The following is a 22,479-nucleotide window of genomic DNA, read 5'->3' as shown; positions in this document are numbered from 1 at the left end:
TTTTACGAACATAACGAATGTTACCAATTTTTCAAATAATATTTCAAATATATTTTAAAATTTTAATTTCAACAAATTTTGTAAATTTTAGAAATTTTGTTATTTTCCGAATTTTCGGAATGTTACGGTTTTGTTAAATTCTACAAATTTTATGAATTGTACAACCTTTTTTGTTTTAATTTCACGAAATTTACGATTTTTACGAATTTTTGGACATTTACAAATTTATGGAATTGACGACTTTTACAAATTTTAGGAATTTTACATAGCTTAGGAATTCTTTAATTTGTATTTTTATTTTTTTTTTTCAATATTTTTTTAAAATATAAGAAATTTAATGAATTAACAAATTTCAAGACTTTTACGAAGTTTAGGAATTTTATGAATTTTTAAAATTTTAGGAATTTAAGGAATTTTAAGAATTTTAGGAATTTGACGACTTTTACAAATTTTAGGTTTTTACGATTTTTACGAACATAACAAATTTTACCAGTTTTTCAAATTATATTTAATTTTTCAATTTTAAGAATTTTAGGAATTTTAAGAATTTTAGGAGCATTAGGAATTTAAGGAATTTTAGGAATTTTAGGAATTTTAGGAATTTTAGGAATTTTAGGAATTTTCAGAATTTTAGGAATATTAGGAAATTTTTAAAAATTATAAATTCCAAATCTATTTTTTTAATTTTTGGAATTTAACAAATTTTACGGAATCAACGAATTTTACGAATTTTTCAAATTCAACAAATTTTGGAAATTTTAAAGATTTTATTATTTTTAGAATTTAAGGAATTTCATTTTTTTTCGAATTCTACAAATTTTTTTAATGTTTTTCGAATTTAAAGACTTTTACAAATCAAAGGAATTTTACGATTTGTACGAATTTTATGATTTGTGCAACTTTTACAACTTTTCGGTTTTTTAATCATACGAAATTTACGATTTTTGCGAATTTCACGGCATTTAAAAATTTATGAAATTTGACGACTTTCACGAGTTTTAGAAATTTTCGAATTTTAGGAATTTTATGATTTTTTCGAATTTTAGGAATTTTACGACCTTTGAATTTTTTTTTATGAATTTCACGACTTTTACAAATTTTATGAATTTTACGATTTTTACGAACATAACGAATTTTACCAATTTTTCAAATGGTACATTTTTTTAATATTAAGAACTTTTAAAATATTAAAAAAAATACGAATTAACAAATTTTAGGAATTTTTCAAATTGCATTTTTTTTTGAATTTTAAGAATTTTTGAAATATTAGAAATTTTACGCACCTACAAATTTCAGAAATTTAAAAAAATAGTATATTTAAGAAATCTTAGGAATTTTAAGAATCAAGGAATTTTAGGAATTTTAGAATGTTTTAGGAATTTTAAGATTTTTTTTCGAATCTAACGATTTTATTTTTTTTAGGGAATTTAACAAATTTTACTAAATTAACGAATTTTACAATTTTTTAGAATTCAACAAATTTTGAAAATTTTAGAAATTTTGTTATTTTTCGAAGTTTTGGAATGTAACGATTTTTTCGAATTCTACTAATTTTACGAATTTTATGAATTGTGCAACATTTTTTTTTAATTTCACGAAATTAACGATTTTTACGAATTTTACGATACTTAAAAATTTATGAAATATGACGACTTTTACAAATTTTAGGAATTTTAAAATGTTTAGGAATTCTATAATTTGTATTTTTTTTAATTATTTATATTTTTTTGAAATATTGGAAATTTATCTAATTTACAAATTTCAAGAATTTTACGAAGTTTATGAATTTTATGAATTCTTCAAATTTTAGGAATTAAGGAATTTTAGGAATTTGACGACTTTTACAAATTTTAGGTATTTTACGATTTTTACGAACATAACAAATTTTACCAGTTTTTCAAATTATATTTTATATTTAAATTTTAAGATATTTTTTTAAATTTTAGAAATTTGACGATTTTTTCAATGTTTTCAATTTTACGATTGTTACGAATTTACAAATTGCAGGAAGTTTTCAAAGATTGGTAGTTTCATGATTTTTTTTAATTTTACGAATTTTGAACATTTTAGGAATTTTAGGAACTTTAGGAATTTTAAGAATTTTAGGAATTTTACAACTTTTACAAATTTTAGGATTTTTTTGATTTTTAAAAACATAACGAATTTTACCAATTTTTCAAATTGTATTGTTGCGGAATTTTAAGATTTTTTAAAATATTAGAAAAAAGAAAGTTTACGAATGTTACGGCAGCAGGATTGGCCTAATGGGTGGGGCAGTAAAACGTCGGATGGGTCAGTAAAACGTCGGTCCCAGCCTTGGATGTTGTTAGGCCGTTAAGTCGTTCCAGGCGTAGGAGTAGTCTCCACGCTATAAGTACAAATAACAAAACTTGCAATAGAGACCACAAAAGACCCGGGGGTCGTGAAAGTGGATGGTTTGATTGTTTGTTTTTTTTTTAATGTTACGAATTTACAAATTTTACGAATTTAAAGAATCTTACAAATTGAAGAGTTTTTATGAATTTCACGAAATTTTCAAATTTTAAAAATTTTAAGAATTCAAAAACACAATGGTTTTTCTTTTCGCAGTGCCAGCCTGTACGTGGTGGAGAACCAGAATCTGCAGGAGCTGTTCGATCACGACGTGGAGATTGGCGAGGGCAAGCTGTTCTTCTACAACAACCCGATGCTGTGCGTGAGCAAGATCACGAAGCTGCGCGAGGTGAATCCGACGATCGGGATTGAGAACGAGGCGCAGTTGGGCACTAGCAATGGGGATCGTGCCGCGTGTGACGTGAAGGATTTGGTGATCACGCTGCGGTCGGTGAGTTCGACGTCGGTTCTGCTGCAGTGGGCACCGTTTAAGGAGTTGGTGGATGTGCGGCAGCTGCTGGGGTACGTGGTGTATTACATTGAGGCGCCGGGTCAGAATGTGACGCTGTTTGACGGGAGGGATGCTTGTAATACGGAGGGTTGGAAGTTGGACGATATTAGCGATTCGGATCCGGGGGATACGGTGAACAAGCTGTTGACGCAGTTGAAGCCGTTTACGCAGTACGCGTACTACGTGAAGACGTACACGCTGGCGTCGGAGGGCGTTGGCGGGCAGAGTCAGATTCAGTACTTTACGACGGCGCCGAGTACGCCGATGGCGGTGCGGGATGTGAAGGTGGAGGTCGATTTGATTAACCAGACGCTGGTGCTGTCGTGGCGCGTTCCGCAGGTCATGAATGGGAAGTTGCGGGATTATGAGATCTTTGTGGAGTTGAACGCGGATAGGAATGATCAGCTGCAGGCGCCGGACTACTGCAAGACGGAGATGTTGGGAAGGACTCCGAGTGCGGACAATGATCCGACGCCGGCGCCGTCTTCGACGCAGTCTAGTTCGGGGGGAGGTGGTGGGACGTGCTCGGCGGATCAGTGCAGCAAGTACTGTACGTCGGGAGTTCCGAAGGAGTCGTTTGATCGGTCGGAGAAGGAGTTGCAGATCAACTTTGAGGACAGTTTGCACAATTACGTGTACATTAAGAATCCGATGGTCGTGAGAGATCAGTCGAATCGACGGAAGAGGAGTCCGCTCGGGAATGGGATGGTCGGCGGGAACAGTACGATTCTGTTTCCGACCTTGAACAACGGTCCGAAGCCGGAGCCGGTGCCGGAACAGCCGAATCGGCAGACGGTGCGGGCGCCGAACGAGACCTTCTACCAGACGATGTTCAACTCGACGAACGTGACGCGGATCTCGTACTCGTTGGAGAATTTTAATCACTACACGCAGTACTCGTTCAAGATCCGGGTGTGCCGGCAGAAGGGCATCACGCCGAGTTACGTGATCAAGCTGATTGACAACGAGGATGTTTGCAGCAACGAGGTGATTCATAACTTCCGGACGCCGAAGCAGGAAGGGGCGGACGACATTCCGGTCGAGTCGTTGCTGGTCGATGCGCAGAACGTCAACGGTTCGCGGGTCATCAGGGTGCAGTGGGCTGAGCCGAAGAAGCCGAACGGACCGATTTTGGCGTACACGATCCAATATCAACGGAAGGACGTGGAGTTGAAGGCCGCGCAAAAGTGCATCTCGTACAACGAGTACAAGCGCAACGGGTTGGCCAAGCTGGACAAGCTGGAACCGGGCAACTACAGCGTCCAGGTCATGGTCACGACCATCGCCGGGAACGGTCCGTACTCACCGGCTCGTTACGTGTACCTCACCAAGGAGGACAGCACCAATCTGACCGCTCTCTGGATCACCCTCTCCGTCGTAACCATCATCTTGGCGGGCCTGGCCAGTGGCGGCTATTGGTGGTACCAGAAGAAGTACCTCCCGATGCAGAACATGCGCATCATCGCGCAGGTCAACCCGGACTACGCCGGCGTCATCTACCGCATCGACGAGTGGGAAGTCGAGCGCGAGCACATCATCCAGCTCGAGGAACTCGGCCAGGGCTCGTTCGGCATGGTCTACCGCGGTGTCCTCACTCAACTCCGTGGCATCAAACAGAACACTCCGTGCGCCATCAAAACCGTCAACGAAAGTGCCACCTCCAAAGAGCGGGACAGCTTCCTCATCGAGGCCTCCGTCATGAAGCAGTTCAACACGAACCACGTCGTCCGACTGCTCGGCGTCGTCTCCCAGGGCGATCCCACCCTCGTCATCATGGAACTGATGGCCAACGGGGACCTCAAGGGGTACCTCCGCCGACACCGACCCGACTACGAAAACGGTAACGAACCTTCGCCGCAGCCGCCAACGCTTCGGCAAATCTACCAAATGGCCATCGAAATCGCCGACGGAATGGCGTACCTCTCGGCCAAGAAGTTCGTGCATCGCGATCTGGCCGCACGAAACTGCATGGTGGCGGACGATCTAACCGTCAAGATCGGCGACTTTGGCATGACCAGAGATATCTACGAAACTGATTACTATCGAAAGGGTACCAAAGGTAAGTTTTGACGTTCTTAAAACGATTCTTACTTTAAACAACACATTTCAAATTGCAGGTTTTCTCCCGGTGCGATGGATGGCTCCGGAAAGTTTAAAGGACGGCGTGTTCAGCAGTAGCAGTGACGTGTTCAGCTACGGCGTCGTTCTGTGGGAGATGGCGACGCTTGCGTCGCAACCCTACCAGGTTCGTCCTCCCCCCAATCCAAATATCTCAAACCCACTAATCCCAAATTTCTTCGTAGGGTCTCACCAACGACCAGGTGCTGCGGTACGTGATCGACGGCGGGGTGATGGAGCGGCCGGAGAACTGTCCGGATAAGCTGTACGACCTGATGCGGCGCTGCTGGCAGCACCGACCGACGGCGCGGCCCACCTTCCTGGACATTATCCAGATGCTGCTGCCGGACGCGCACGAGCGCTTCCCGGCGCTGTCGTTCTTCCACTCGCCCGAGGCGCACGACATCGCACCGCTGCAGCATCAGAGTGAGTAGAGTGTTGCGATTTTGAATAATGTTTAATATTTTAAAAATTACTTAAATGACTAGCAGTATCCTGAATAATTAAGACCTTAAGTTATATTCAGACAACATTTCAGGACCCAATTTTTGGTAAATAATACCTTCCGAAATTCCTTTTATAGGAATGTTATGTTACCAAATTGGTGAAGGTAAATTCGTTTTTATCATTGAGATTTTCGAAAATTCAGAAACAATCTTATTCCTACAAATTTATTTCTGTAAATTTTAAATTCTGTTCTGAATGCTTTTTGGTCTTCCCGGGTTTCTCAAAACAAAAGTTTTCTTTGGAAATTTAATCAGTTTTTTATGCATTAAAAAAAACAAAAGAATATTTATGCTTGAGATACTGCAAAAACGGATACATAAACATGAATTTTGTAAACTTTTGTATTGATCTGAACATAAGAAGTTCTTTGCAGAATTTTGTGGACAGACTATTTGTTGCAAACCATTTTTCCATTTTTAAAAAAATTAAAAAAATCTTTTATTTTTGTGTTTGTAGGGCAGAATTTTGAGCAACGGTTGGAACTTTAAAACGTTTTTTTCATGTGCTTAAAAAAGCCAAAAGGGAAAATATACTTTTTGAGTAGTAATCAGGAAGGGTCCTGATTTTCGGTTCAAAGATCAGAAATCACTCACTCATCGCCGAGCGATTCATTGCCGACTGGAGCGCGCAACCATTCGCGAGCGAACACGACTCGCTAGCTCTTGGTCAATCGCTTCACTCAGCGATACAAACACTTCGTGAATTTCTTTGCCTACTCCGCCCGTCGACCCGAGTCACAAACGAATATGTTCAGAGAGGAGAGAATCAAACAAAATGCCAGCACGGCTCTTTTTCGGCTTGCGCTACCACAGTTTGCCGTAAATTTGTATTTGGCAAGGTTGAAAATGCTGCCAAGTGTGTCTTGGCATCTTTGATAACATTGATGTTAAGCAGTTTAATAATTGACCAAAACAAAGCCGATCGCAGACTATTTCGAGTCAGCTTTGAGCGACATAACGCAATCAGCCTCTCTTAGCCTATCGCTGTACTTCTTGTTTGGAGTGAGAGGGAGAGCAAAAAGAGAGTATGCAGCAGCGAATGGTGGGGAAGTGACAAACGGAAGGAAATGATCAGAGCAGTTTTTCATCGCGTTCGATTTGTGATCGCGAGTGAATGAGTCTTTTTGGAACAATCAGGACGCTTGATTAATCAGTTTTGAAAAACAGTTTTTTTTTCTTGTCTCAAATGTTTTCTTTCAAAAATATCATTTTAATATTGCATTTGTAGCACTTTTATGAATATTTATTCGGTTTGTTTTTGAATAAATAGAAAAAAGTGCTAATGCATCCAGTTTTTTTTTCAAAGTTTCTGTCAAAGCAAAAACTTGTCTAATCAATTAGGAAGGCATTTGAAAAAAATATTGAACAGATCTAAAAAAGAAGTGAAACTTAAGGAATTAAAATATATTTATGATATCAATTTTCATAATAGCATTATTGTAATTGTGTTGAAGCTTTTTGCTTCATAATTTAGAAAATACAGTCATGCCCCGGTTTTGCACGCCTCGCATTTTACTGCCCCGGTTTTGATTCGTTCAGCTGCCTCAGTTAAGCACGGTCCAGTGCATAACTGAAGCACAGAGCTTATGGGATTTTGGCTTTATGGGAGACATTGGTATGAAAAATCACGCAAACATAAGAAAATTATAGTGTTTTGCAATTTTAATTGCATGAAAATTTTCACAAAAATACTTTTTTTTCCTGTATTTTGAAAATGCCATGTTTCTCGAAAAAAATATTCAAAATTATTTTAGTTGCATTATGGGTATCAAATGATCGGGTTTTTTCATACATTTCGAAAGTAATAACAACATTTTTGAAAATACTCAAAAAAAAAATTCACAAAACTACGTATTTTCGAAAAAAAAACTCCAAATTTTAGTTTTTAACGATATTGGTATCAAATGATCGGGATTTTTTCACAAATTTCGAATGTAATAACAACATTTTTTGAAAATACTCTATTTTTTCGAATTTTCGAAAAAAAATACTCAAAATATCAGTTTTTACAATCAAACGATCGGAATTTTGTCATACTTTTTTTTGCAAATACTCAATTTTTCGAATTTTCGAAAAAAAATACTCAAAATATCAGTTTTTACAATCAAACGATCGGAATTTTGTCATACTTTTTTTTTTACAAAACTACGTTTTTTCGAAAAATTACTCAAATGGAATTTCTGGCAATATGAAATTTTCTCATGCATTTCGAATGTGATAAATTTTTTTTAAATCTTCAAAATTTTCACAAATCTACGTATTTTTGAAACGAAAACTCCAAATTTCAGTTTCTCACAATATGGGTATTAAATAATCAGGATTTTTTCATACACTTCGAATGTTATAACACCATTTTTGGAAAAAAATACTCAAAATTTTCACAAAATTTACGTACAGTCCAGACTCGATTATCCGAAGTTTCGATTGTCCGAAGTTCGATTATCCGATGGTTTGTATAAGACTTCGGATAATCGAATCACGAACAAAAAAATTGTTTTCGTATTTTTTCGTTTTCTTGTTTTCAACATTAAATTTGAGTTCTGCGACCCCATTTTAGATAAATTAGAGTTGTATTGCCTATTGACAAATAAAATGCATTTTTTCAATATTACATCTCCGCCATTTTGAGCGCCATCTTGGATTTAAAAATTCTTAATCATTTAAGCGTAGTTTAGGAGTCAAATTAGACAACGAAAAAAAATATTTTTTTTTCGTGATTCGATTATTTGAAGTGAAATTTTCCGAGGCCTCCGGATAATCGAGTGTGGACTGTATAAAAAAAAATACAAAAAAAATATTTTTCAGCAAATTCGGTGAAATTATTACTGAAATTATTTAAAAACTTTCAAAAAGTTACTTAATTTTTGCATCCACTGACCGCTCGATTATTTTTGTGTGTTATTGTTTTTTGATAACTTGTTTCCTAACAAGAAGTGTAGTATTCAACCATTTTTAAGGTGAAATTTCTCATTGATTGTCATTTTTACCGTTTTGATTTTGTGTTGAGATACAAAAACAATGAAAGTGAGTTTTTTTTTTTTCAAAATTGGCGTTATAATTTTAGTTGGCCCAAAATTCAAACTTTTTTACTGACAATGGCAAAAATGTTGAAATATAACTTGATTCTCAGTAGATTAGATTAGATCAGATTACAAATTTAACTTAAGGGGTTACATACATGTAAGTCGGCAAAAACTTCAGCGGTTGGTTTGAGCACACGCTTAAACTTTTTTTAAATCTGTTTTCAGGGCATTAAAATATACATTTTCATCTATCAATAAAATAAATTTGAACACATTTGGTTCTATATTTTCTGAGCTATTGAAGTTAGCAGTTTCAAAAAAACGGGTGCCACGATATCTCAACACTGCTTTGACCAAATCGGCTAGAAATTTTGGTGAAGACTCATTAAACCGGTCCCGTGTGCATGACGAAGGCCGATTTAAAAAAAGTTTATTTTAAAAAAAGATAAAAATATTTTTGTGTTTTTCATATAAAAATTCGTCAGTTTTTGATTTTTGTATTTAAAAAAAAAACAAAATTTCAAAATCGGGCTTCGTCATGCACACGGAATATGTCTTGAGAGTCTTCACCCCAAATTTCAGCCAATTTGGTCTATCCCATCTCGAGATATCGTGGCACCCGTAAATCAACTCGGTGTTTCGAGAAAAACGCTCACAAAGTTTGACAGTCCGCTTTGCGCATGGCAAAAGTTTAAACTTAAATCGTCTTCTACTCACTTAAATCATGACATATCTTCATGAAACTTTCAGGAGTGATTGGAATTCATAATTTTAAAGAATTTAATCAATATTCAGAATTATGAAATATTGAGATTTTCTACATGTATGCAACCCCTTAATTATCAGTAGTTTTATTTTTTTACATGTCTCAAATTATAAAATAAAAATATTAGAATTAGTTTTTTTTTACAAAATTGATATTAAAAAAAAAAAAGATGAAAACTACCAAACCAAACTTTTTTTTTATTTGTGTAAAGGGCTACAGATGTGGGGTGTTGTCTGTGAAAAAATCTTTTAAATCTTAAGTCTTAAACGTGGTTGTCCGTCGAACACAGACGCAGAGCTTTGCCCCTGTCATCACAGACTGCCTGTCAACAATCGTTGAACAAGCAACCCCTGAAGATTATCGGACTGAATTTCAATTGAACTTTTTTTTTTCAAGCTATAATCGGGCTTAAAAAAAAAACAATGACAGAAGGAAACACATGCCTTTCCCTTTGAATTATTTTTTATTTATTCAAAAATTTATTTACCTTCATCTGCAGTCTACATGGACGACGTGACGACGCCGCTGCACCCGGACGGGGACGACGACGACGAGGGCGTGGGCGGAATCGGCATCGGCATTGTCCACGGCGGTGGCGGTTTGCGGGGCGGCCGGGTCCGCGTCGGGGCCGTCGACGTCGAGGAGGAAGACGAGGAGGACCTGGACAAGGACGACCTCGAGGAGGACGAGGAGATGCGCCTCGGGGACGTCGGCTACGACGACGAGTGCTCGATGGAGCTGACCAACAGCCACCTGGTGCCGAACAACGGCCCGACGGCGGCCGCCATCCGCTCGCCGCACTCGCCACTAAGGTGAGAACAGCACACCCTAGGTAAATGTCAAAAAGTATATATATTTCTATTTCTTACAAAAACCAAATTAAACAAAAAAATCAAATAAGAAGATGAATGCTAGTCCTACCCAGAAAAGAGTCCAAAAATGTATTCAAAATTCAAAATTTGTTAGAAAACTCTCCCTCTCTCTCTTTTTTGCACACACACAAAAAAAAACACAGCAAAAAATAATCACGTGGTTGCTCGTCTGTCGTTGTTGCATCGTTCTTGAACGTTCCCTTTTATAAAAAAGCTAACACCTTTAAGTTCCTTGAATTCCCTCTTTTAATCAACAAACGACATGATCATCACTCATCATCATTAAAAAAAAAACATCAAAATCATAAAAAGAAATATCATCCACCCCCCCTTTTTGGCGCAATGTTTAGTACTGATTTGGCTTACAATATTTGGTTCTGTAGAAATTAGCAAACAAAAAAAAAAAAAACAAAAAAACAAACAAAGCAAAGAAAGAATTGTGCAGGAAATCAAAAACACAAAAATTCACTTTTCAGCTGAACAAAGCTGGTTTTGGCTCGAAAGTTGAAGTTTGTGTTTGAAATCGGCGAAACAAAAAAAAAAAAAACATCAATTGGAAAATTCCGAAAAAAAAACTAAAGCTCGAAATAGAAGATATATATATTTTTGATTAGAACACACACAAACAAGTGCACACAATCCTCTCTCCTTTCTCTCTATTTTTATCTTTTATACTCAACTTTTTCTTTCACACATTCTTAAATACCTACACTATACCGCAAACTTGTAGGGTTCCGTGTGCTTTGCAATTGTGAGCGTTTTTTATGCTTCTTTTTTCTCACTTTTTTTAGTTTATATCTTCTGTTTTTTTTTGTACAAGTTTCGATTGTGTTTGCTCTCTTTTGGTATGTTTAGATGGGTGTTGTTTTTGTCTGTTTTATTTTATTTTATTCATTTCAGATGTTATTGTTACTGTTTCATATTAAAAATTTTTATGATAATAATAAAACACAAACATATTTGGATGTTTTACGTGAAAGGAGACTTTGCATCCATCGTTTCAGATAATTTGGATTATCGTTTCCCAAAAAAAAAAAAAAAAAAAAACAGCATTTCCTCAGCCGTTGCAATGCGTTGTTTAGCTAAGCAGTTCTCCCAAGCAGTATTGCTAATGGGTGATAGAAAAAAATATCATTTGATGATTCTTGCACTAAAATATCAGATGTTCTAGCGACCAACACTATAACTTGTTTATTCTCTTATTGTATATCATGCTTGAGAACATTTTCTTTCTATCACTCCTTCCTTTTCCTCTTGCACGAAAACTCGCCGAAGAATCTTTCGTTTTCTCAGAAAGAATGCAACATTTTTTCGATGGATCAACTATGTTTCCCTTGGAACGAGCTGTCAAGTAGGACTTTTTCTGTCAAGAAGGACCGTGAAGTTAATTTTTTTAAATTGATTTAAAAATCCATTTTCAATCCTTTGCGGTCGTATAAAGTGTTTTTGTACTCATAAAAATGAGCTTTATCGTTTTTAAACAAAATTATCACAAATTTAAGCTAAATTTTAGGACCCAATTGTTGATTTTAGCGATTAATTGCACTGGTTTAGCGATTTTTTGGAAATTATCAGCAAAATGAAACTTGGAAAATCTGCCTGCTGATTTGGCTCTTTCGTGCGAGCAATTGTCCATAAGGTGAGAGGGGATAATGTTGGAAAATGAATTTTCTGCAAAAATCTCATACTTGGATATTAGGGTGTTTCAGCCAAACAAAAAAGTTCTCAGATTCGGGCAAACCGAGGTTCCCCTAGTAGAGGATACCCATAGGAACTCTCATGCCAAATATCAGCCCATTTGGTTGAGAATTGGCCTGTCCCCAGCGGTTTAAAGTTAACATGGATATTACTATGGGATTTTAGTGTTTTTCGTTCAATCGTTCCTACAGGTCTGGGGACAACATGGATTCACTCGGAATAAAGACAGGTGTGTAGGGGATGGTCCAATGAACACATTCCCGAAGGAATTAGGGTTGTCCATTCTGTCCCCAAGGTGCGCATTGGATCGACGTCCGGTGTCTCCAAAACCAACGATTCATCCTTCAAAAGCATCGCATTTCCTTAGTATGCTATGACGGCTAGGTGAAAACCACGACGCCCTAATCAGACGGCGAACACGTGGCAGTGCATTCACTGAAGTTTTGGCTCAGAAACATTCTTTAAAGTAATAAAATTATAATTATTGATGTTCCTGTAAAGATTTCAACTTTACTAAATAACGTAGCATGATGATTTTGTAATAATAATTCAATGGATGCCTCTCCACGTGTTCACCGTCTGATTAGGGCGTCGTGGTTTTCACCTAGCCGTCATAGCATACTAAGGAAATGCGATGCTTTTGAAGGATGAATCGTTGGTTTTGGAGACACCGGACGTCGATCCAATGCGCACCTTGGGGACAGAATGGACAACCCTAATTCCTTCGGGAATGTGTTCATTGGACCATCCCCTACACACCTGTCTTTATTCCGAGTGAATCCATGTTGTCCCCAGACCTGTAGGAACGATTGAACGAAAAGCACAAAAATTCCATAGTAATTTCCATGCAAACTTTAAACCGCTGGGGACAGGCCAATTCTCAACCAAATGGGCTGATATTTGGCATGAGAGTTCTTATGGGTATCCTCTACTAGGGGAACCTCGGTTTGCCGTTATCTGAGAACTTTTTAGTTTGGCTGAAACACCCTATTGGATATATTTAAATAAACGCTGCACCACCTTCATTTTTGCTTTTTTGCCATACACAGTAAAAAAAATCATGGTAAAATTACATCTAAAAAGGGGTACATCTTTTATGCCAGAAAAAAGGTTTAATTTTCCCTCTAAAAATGTTTAAATTTACATCTGGCAGATGCTAGGAAAAAATATCTGTAATCCCAAAAAAAATATCAAACTGGCAATAGCTATATCTATCTTACTAAGTCCGCGCCCCAACCATCACGGCCAACTCGCCGCTGTACGATCAAAGCCAATGTACTTAACAATTACTATTATGTATTACAAACAAAAGTATCAAAAAATGAAGGAGGCTTAACAAATTGTTTTCAGATACAAAATATTTAAAAAAGATTCCGACCATTGACATGCAAAGTCATGTCGCTAGATTGGAACTCAGAGTGTGACATTGCGCCTCTCCATATAGGCTCCCTAGATCGATCATTTTACTTGATTTTTTTTTGTTTGTAGAGCCTTAATACCACTGCGACCAATTATAGGAATCATTTTACTTAGTTATTTTTTGAAGTTTGACTCGAGCGTTCAGTTTAAATACAGCCCAGTTACAAGTAGTGCAGTGTCCATTTCTGAAAGTATTTTCGAAAAGATAAAAAAAAATCTATGATTTTGGTTAGAGAAGAATGACAATTGATCAAAGCCAAAGTCCAGAGTTTCCTCATATGGTCGAATCTTAAAAAGCGTAATGACTCGAATAGTACAGAGGAGATTCGTCAATTCGAGTAGAGCTGCCTTTGAATCAGCCAATCCGTATTGGAACGACTGACAGCTGTCAAAAGCACGAAACCACGCGCTCGGAAATCGACGAACAAAGGGATCGAAATGTAAACATCAGTTTGACAACTCAGTTTTGACGTTTGAGTGCATTTGAATTCGAATATGCTCGGATTAGCGAGCATTCGAATTAGCGTACATTCGATGTAGCGGAATTGGAATGATCTGAATTTGCTTTTTTTTGTTAATAACGAATGAAACTAGAGGGAAAAATCGTAAGAAAAAACAATAATTTTCTGGTAGTAATATTGTTGAATTCAGAAATTGAAAAATAATCACGAATTACGAAATTAATTTTTTTTTGCATCATTCGTTTGTCCATATCATTTTCAATACAAATTTGGCAGCTCTAGAGCGTCCAATTTCCCGTCCCGGGAAAAAAAATCCCGGGAATTCCCGAAATACAAGCGGAAGTAAAAAATTTTCTACCGTTTTGGCACCAATGTTTTGAAAATATACATAAAATAATAATTAGAGAACCTGATTTGATTTTATTCACTTTAATCTACTGTTCATATTGAACTAATCAGCTTGTCTGTAAATTTCATGTCAAGGTTTAATTCAGATAATATTTATTTCTGAAGCTGTTTTTATTTGTATATTGTTTGCTTAATTTACCCAAAGAATGCTACCATATTTCATAAACTCGCTTCAAATATTTTAAAACTTTGAGTTGTGATTTTATGAAATAGTATTTCAAGTTAAATAGCGCTAGAAATTTGATTTTTAAGGCAAATTTAATGATTATCTATTTATTTTCAATTTGAAAATATTTTTTCTGGAATAAGTTATTTGCCATGCAGGCCAAGGATTGATACCTAAGAGCATGCAATGGCACTGACCTTGTTGCGTGCTCTTCGGTTGACGTCCACGTAAGGAACATCCTGGAAGGAGCGTAACTAACTACATCCGTAGTTCTGTTAGATCATCCGAATTATCTTGATCAGAACAGTATAGCTCTGGTTCCTTGCGAGTGTCCTATTTTCTTACCTCCACGTTGGCTTGGTTTTCATGATGACCTAGCTGGTGGCCTGTGGAAACGGATCGTAAACCTTTGACCACCGCGGGTCAGAGTTGAGACGGCTAAAAGAAAGGGGCGCAACAATGTGGGAAAGGGAAGTAATTTGTGATTGTAGACGGTATTGTTTCGATTCGCAGTATGTTGAGTCAACTGCTGTGGATGTACCTGAAACATCACAGTAAGGGGTTTCTATTCTTTTCATTTTTATCTACCATCTATCTTCTGTTTTTATTTTGCTCAACTGATTCAAACTTATTCACTGATTCTTCTGTTTACTATCCACAATTTGGTTTGGATTTTATTAACTCTTGATTCTCTTAACTATCAACGCTTTTCCACTATATTTGACTAACTAATGCTGCTGCAACAAACTGCCAGTTTTCCCTGAATTTGGTAGCAATGTCAATTCTGTTTATCATTTGCCTTTTCTTTATATATCTATTTGAATAATTTCATCTGCCTTATAAGTTGTCGTTAATGCAATCTAAGCTAACCTCTATTTATTAACTATTATTTCTTTCTACATCTACTACATAAATCACTATCTTTCTTTTACTATTGATTCTTTACATAGTATATTTCCTTCACTGTCCATTGCATTGAATCTTCACCTTTTTCTTAAGCAAGTGAGGTTCGAGCCTTTACTCAATTAATGGAATGATTAAAGGATTAACACAAATATTACTATTGTACTTTTGAAAAACTTTTATAAAATGCTTAGGACCAAAATATTGTAACAAAACACCGCGACAAAAGAAATAGCAACAGATAAACACGACTCAACACTAGGAAGGGTTTCAGGAGAAAACAATACACAGTAAAATAACAAATAGTTTTTGAATTCAAACTAAAAATATAACAGTTTTTGCTTTAATGAAAGTTGATAGGCACACTATAAATGGTTAGGCGCTTATACTTACATCAAACCCTACGTAATGTACCACCCCCGGCCGAGTTAAAATGCGTAACCGGAAAAGAAGGTGTGCATGCCTGGCACGAACACTCAAAGCGTGTTCTAGCGTGCTGCTCGTACTGACTCAGAGCAAGGGTGAGATGTAGGTGTAAGGGCAGTGCGTGTTCGTCGGGAACCTGGTGCATAAGATCGGTCAAGGCCCGTTCTTGAACTTAAAATTGCGAATTGCGAATTGCGAATAAGTTATTTGCCATGAAAAAAAATGTTTCTGCATGATTTTTTTTTTCATTTCAGCTTTATGGTCACCGAGACAAATTTGAAAGCAATTTTAATGTTGTGGAGTATAGATTTTTACTGTCCAAATCTTTGATTTAAAAAAATACTTCTCAGGAAGAAATACGAACATTTTTTTTATATAAATATTCGTGAAATTTTCCGATCTTTCCGAAAACAATATTTTCAATTTATTAAATCAAAACTAACACTTGAAAAGGACGTAATACTGAATGTTTGACCCTTTTGAAATGTTAGTCTCTATTTTAAAAAAAATAAAATTAATGTTTCCGGAAAGATATGAAAATTTTACGAGTGTTTCATATTTTAACATTGAAAATCGGACCATTAGTTGCTGAGTTTTCGACATTAGAAAATGGTGGGTTGTTTCGGTGAGACTTAGAAAACATCAATTTTCCTGTTTTTAAACGCTTGCATGGCAATATCTCAGCAACTAAGGGTCGTATCAACAAAGTTCAAAAAGCGAAATATAGATAACAAGCCTTACCCGACAAACTTCGTCTTGACGTATAGCTTGTTTGCTTATTCAGTGTGATCAAAATTTGATTTTAAGCAACTTTTCCCATACAATCTGCAGATGCTCCGGAATCGGTTCCAGAGTGGCCAAAGTGTCAATTAGTTAGTGTATAAACCTTCCTTGGGCTTATACGAACCCAACGCAACAAAGAGCACCTCGGTCCGACGCTCCGTATTGAGCTGATTCGCGTTCGAACAAAACCGTCGAAATTTTTTATATATATAGATTTTCTCAGCTTTTCAAAAATATTGTTTTCAAGGGTGAGCAAACATGTGCACTTATTTAAAAAAATGAAAAACTGCGACTATTTTCAAAAAAGTAACCTAAAAATGGCTATAACTTGAAAACGGTGCACTTTATCAAAATTTCACTAGAGTACTTTTTGATTGCAAATTTGATTTTTTGAGGAAAATTAAGTTGAAAAATGTTTGCGATCAATATTTCGATTTTTTGAAAAAATCAGTATTGGTTCAAAAATTTATAACTCGGTCGAAGATTTTTTGTACAACCTGGAAATTTCTGAAAAGTTGGCATTTAAAGTCCCCTAAAACATATATTTAAAAAAATAGTGATTTTTTGCAAATCAAGTTTTAGTGATAAAAAGTTAAATAAAAAAATCACCAAATTTTTTTTACCGTGTATCATTTTTTTCCAGTGTAGTCCGTATCCATACCTACAACTTTGCCGAAGACACCAAATAGATCAAAAAATTCCTTCAAAAGATACAGATTTTTGAATTTTCAAACATCATTTTTGTATGGATAGCTGCCAAATTCGGATGGAAAATTATATGGACAAACTAATGATGCAAAAAGGCTTCTTTGGGCATACCGAAGGCACCAAAAAAGTTTCAGCCGGATTAAAAAAAAAATAAAACAAAAAAAAAAAGACCTTTTTCGTAGAGAATTGCTCTAATTAAGTGTTTTAATTTGTATTCCTTTGACAGCTGTCAGTTATTCCAATCGGGTGTACCCCATTTGGCATAATGGACATTTGGCATAACGGGTTTTCAAGAAGGACGTTTGGCATAATGGACGTTTGGCATAATTGGTCCAAGACATCAGGGACGTTTGGCATAATGGACATTTGGCATAATGGACGTTTGGCATAACTCGTTCAAAAACCATCAAGGACGTTTGGCATAATGGACATTTGGCATAATGGACGTTTGGCATAACTCGTTCAAAAACCATCTAGGACGTTTGGTATAATGGACGTTGGGCATAATTATTACTAGATTTTATTTTTGTTTCTGTACTTCTGTTTTTGTACTTCTCATTTTCACGAATGAAAATGTATTGTTTATTTGCCTTTTTTATACAACTTTCAGAGATTACTATTAGTTTTTCAAAAAATTAGGTATCTCTTTACTTTTTCCACAACTGTAAATTGTTTCCTTTTTGAATATTTCACAATAAATCTTTTGAAGGAAATTTTGATATTTTTATTGAAAATTAAGTTTAAAGAAGGAAATATCTCTTGTTAGCTTTACATTTTCCCCTTTCAATATAATAAGTAATAATATTTTTTGAATAAAATTTTCCCTTTTATATGAAATTCAACTTAATGATGAAAAAACCTCTTCAAATTTTGGACAATTGAGCTGTTATAATGCAATTTTCCCTTCTTTTGATCATAATTTAACTTGAAGAAGGAAAAATCTCTAAATAAATCCACATTTTTCCCTTCTTTTTTTCGAATTCAATCTAAAGAACACCCAGAACTGGGCAGCACTCGTCCGACACGAGAGTAGCGGTAAGATTTACAGATACAGAGAACACAGTTCTAGATGACCGAGAGAATCATGCCCTCGAGTCCATTTCAAGAAAAAGTTCAAGTATTGTCTACGGGAATTGAACCAGGGACCTTTAATAAACTGCCTTGGCCACAACAGCTTGGTGACACAAGAGTAGTCAGATGTCGATGTATGACCCATGTTGAAGATTTACTGTTATAATTAATTAATGAAATTAATTGTTTTGCAGATTTCGATTTTACTTTTCATAAAATGTTTTGCAATTAAGTTTTTTTTATGAAATTTTCCCATATTTCATGTACAACTTAAGAAGGGAAATTCTCTTATAGATGTTCTCTTTAAACATTTCTATCATTTTTGCACTTTTTTTCTCTGTTGCTTTATTTTTTGCAATAAAGTTGTGTATGCAATTTTCCCTTCTTGTATTTATTTAAAACTAATCTTAAAGAAGAGAAAACTGTTTAAAAAATTAATTGCTAATTAAATTTATTTTTTTAATAGAGGTTGAAGAAAAACATAAAAATAATGCGATTGTCAAACATTTGAAGAGTGGCAAAATGTGAATCTTTAAAGAGACTTTTCCTTCAATAAGTTTAATTTTATATAAAAGAAGGGAAAATTTCATAAACAAAGGCAATTGTCAAATATTCTAAACGTTTTTTTGGTGTTGAGATTTTCACTTCTAAAAGTTGAATTTAAAATAAAAGAAGGGAAAATTTCATAACAACTGATTTGCCCATTGGTTAAAGAAAGAAAAAAAAAGGGAAAATTGCATAAAAATCAATAATTGCAAAATATTGAAAAAACAAAAACTGCACATCTTTTGAGAGATTTTACCTTCTTTTAGTTTTAAACTTAAAGAAGAGAAAATTGCTTTAAAAATATTAATTGCATTTCTTTAAAAAAGAACAAATGTACATACATTCTTCAGGTTGAATTCAAAAAAGGAGGGTAAAGGGAAAATAGTGTAAAATCATTATAGCAAAATATTTAAAGACTGGCAAAACTTACATCAGATGTCTCTTTGTTAGTTGAATTTAAAATAAAAGAAAGAAAAAATTAATACAAAAAATAAGCTGCAAATTATTTCAAAAGGAAAAAAATCTTAATTTAAATAGACACTTTCTTAAAAAGAATTTTAAATAATTTTATGCAAAAATGAATTATAAAGCTTTTAAAGAAAAACTATCTGTTTAGAAAATAGGAAAACAGCTATAAGTTATTATTCTTTACAAAAAATTTATACTAATTTAACAAAACAAAAAAAGCTAGCAATAATTATGCCAAACGTCCATTATGCCAAATGTCCCTTATGCCAAACGTCCTTGATAGTTTTTGAACGAGTTATGCCAAACGTCCATTATGCCAAATGTCCATTATGCCAAACGTCCCTGATGTCTTGGACCAATTATGCCAAACGTCCATTATGCCAAACGTCCTTCTTCAAAACCCGTTATGCCAAATGTCCATTATGCCAAATGGGGTACACCCATTCCAATCAACGTATTCGGATTCGCTAATTCGAAATCATTTACATTCAAATAAGCGAATTCGTTCTTTAGTAATGTTCTTTGTCATATAAGGATTTTTAGTCAGAAATTTACCAATACATTCAAAGTATGTTTGCATGTCAGCTGGGGGTTTGTTGCATCAGATTTGTTATCGCTTTCTAGCAACATTTTTTTGTCTGGTGATTTTAGCTGTTTTTTTCGACTGACCGCCCGATATGTCAGCCAACATATTTCGCAGGGCTGTGACAGCTCGAGCATTATTTGCATCAGGACACAGTGACTAGAAGTTCGTCATTTTTGGGTGAAATTATATTTTTTTTTTCACTGGGCCTAGAAAGCCTTATTGGTCACGTCTGTAATTTTCGAAAAAACATTGTTTAGTTGTTCCGACCTAGGTCCGTCTTGTCGCTGTTTATTGAAACACAACAATTACATTTTCAGCATGCTTTTGAAATTATATCTTGTTTAGCTTCAACTCTGTTACAGCAAAACCTCTATTTAAGCGAAGACTAAGAAGTACAAGCCTCCGCGTAAAAAGAGGATTTGCTGTATTAAAAAACACAACGCGTGCGAGTGTGCCCTAACCTCAAAATTGTTCAATAACATCACCAATCTGAGTTTTGAATACATTATCTTTTCGGCCTCGGGTTCCCGGCAACACTCTTCGCCCAACTTTTGTTCAAAAAAATACTAAACGACTCCATTTGCTTGACTTTCTTTTCTTCCCACACAGAGAACAACTTGGTAACCGATTGATCTGTGATTCATTAGCCATATCATATAGTAGAGATATTGATGGTACCATTGCCGAAGAGGACGAGGAGGACGACGACGACGGGGACGAGGACGGGGACAGAGCAGCAAGTAGGGATATTGACGACGGGGTGGAGGAAGTGGGGACAGATCAACAGGACGACGAGGACGCCATGAGCAACGGTCACGCCGCCCTGCTGGAACAGGTGGTGATTGGGGGCCACGAAACCCGGCGCAGCACCAGCCAACGGGGCAGCCGGGGCAAGAGCCGGAGTGTGAGTCCGGGGACGAGGGCGGTCGGGGCGGGTCAGGTTCACGATTATGTGAACAGCGCTCCGGGGAGCCGGTTCCTGGAGGACACGACGAGGTCCATTCCGGCGATTCCGCCTCCACCACAGCAGCAATCGAGGTTCCAGAAGCAGCAGCAACAGAATCAGCAGCAGTTTTTCAGCGTACAACCTGCGACGACGACGACCGGCGACTCGGATCCCTACGGGAAGGAGTTTGACGCGATCGGCAGCAGGGTTCCGGCAGCAAATCCACCATCAACAGGCAGTAGAATCAACGGGCGAGTGATTCCGCCGGCGGCCCGGCCAGAAGTCCGCAAGGAACTGGCAGCGGCGTCGATTCCGCCTCGGTTGAGGAACGGATTCGTGCCCAGCAGCAGCGGGTCCGGCGGAGTGTAAAACGACCCCCGAAACACACAGAAAGTTCCGAGTGCTCGCCAACAGATGGCGCGCACCACACTTGGAAGCAAAAAAACAATAGTGGCGCGTTTCGCCAACCCGCCACGGGATGGCGCGCGCGCGCGCAGCGTTCAGAAGAACACAGAAAACACTCTCGCATTGAATGGGCCATAGAGCAGAGCGCAGTAAACAAGTATTTAAAACAAACACAAGAAAATTTTATTTAAACAATAAGGTCGCTCACACACAATCACACGCTTAAGGAAAGAAAACAAACGCATTGTAACTAACACTTAGATAGGCATCACCAACACCACAAAAACACAAACAAACAAGATCATCCAATCCATCCAGCGCGTGCGAAATTCTGTTCTTTGTTTTGAACGACCCCTTCAAAACAGGCACATAGAAAGAAAGAGAGAGGAAGATTGCAAACACACAAAACTCACAAACAAAAAACAACCAAAAGAGGCTATTACAAACCATGAAAATTAAGGCAAAACAAAAAAAAGATCGAACGCAACACACAAACAAATCGTGCTAACTGACCCCTCCTTCCTTTAGAGAAAACAAAACAAAAAAACGAAAAAAAATTAAGCTACACAAATTAGGTTATTGTTCTCGCGGCCCCACCACAAAACTCTCACCCATTTATTTTTTGTTTCTTTTCTTATACATGTATATTTATAGGCGTTTAGGAATTGTAGGAAAAAAAAGAACGAGAAAGATTTCGTAACCACAGCAAGCTACCATTTCTTTCAAAGTAACACAAACACAGCAGCAACAGAACAATAGAAACGTCAAAACCGATAAAAAAACACAGACACCCACACTGAAAATGTAAGGCAAAAGACAGACTGACCAGTTCGCTAAAGCAATACTATTATTATGAAGAGAAAAAAAAGAAAGAAAAAATAACTATATTTTTTTTTTGTTTAGTTTTAGGTTGCTCACTTATACACACACAAATACACACGCAAAGTAAACAAATACAGATTTTCTTTTTTGTTAAATCGAGTCATTATTGTTTTCAATCCCACCAGAGACAGGCAGGCAGGCGAAAGTTAAAGCTAGCAAGCATTCACCACCACCACCACAAGCAAACAAACAAAGCGCTCCCATTGTTTAGTTTTAGGTTATATTTGCGCTAGTGGCGTTACGGATTAAAACGAAACAGCGGTTACACTAGTGTTTTTTTAAGGCAGAATTGTGTAGAAAGAGATGTAGGCAAAAAGAAAAAGGGAAACCAAGCTAATCAAACTAGTTTTTGCTTTCTGTAAATATTAGAAACTATTTTTTTTTTGGTTATGTAATGTGGAAAGTGGAGCGGAAATGGGACTGCCTATTTTTTG

At 36.4% G+C, this 22,479-nt stretch overlaps 1 protein-coding gene across 2 annotated transcripts in view; it reads left to right on the top strand.

The window, feature by feature from the left end:
* LOC120422667 (insulin-like receptor) overlaps positions 1-21,462 on the top strand; it is a 97,603-nt gene extending 76,141 nt beyond the window's left edge. Inside the window, exons 6-10 of one of the 2 annotated variants that reach the window (XM_039586172.2) lie at positions 2,590-4,943; positions 5,002-5,129; positions 5,188-5,428; positions 9,797-10,109; positions 20,422-21,462. In XM_039586172.2, coding sequence (XP_039442106.1) covers positions 2,590-4,943; positions 5,002-5,129; positions 5,188-5,428; positions 9,797-10,109; positions 20,422-21,127 — 3,742 coding nt within the window. In that variant the 3' untranslated portion in view covers positions 21,128-21,462. Of the gene's footprint in view, positions 1-2,589; positions 4,944-5,001; positions 5,130-5,187; positions 5,429-9,796; positions 10,130-20,421 lie in introns of both variants that reach the window. The other variant, XM_039586173.2, reaches the window with a different exon arrangement.
* The last annotated feature ends 1,017 nt before the right edge of the window (positions 21,463-22,479 follow it).

Source organism: Culex pipiens, chromosome 2, assembly GCF_016801865.2.
Source record: "Culex pipiens pallens isolate TS chromosome 2, TS_CPP_V2, whole genome shotgun sequence".
In the NCBI taxonomy this organism is placed as follows: domain Eukaryota; kingdom Metazoa; phylum Arthropoda; class Insecta; order Diptera; family Culicidae; genus Culex; species Culex pipiens.
The sequence above is the reverse complement of the archived record's forward strand: the minus strand, read 5'-3'. Positions and strand labels throughout refer to the sequence as shown.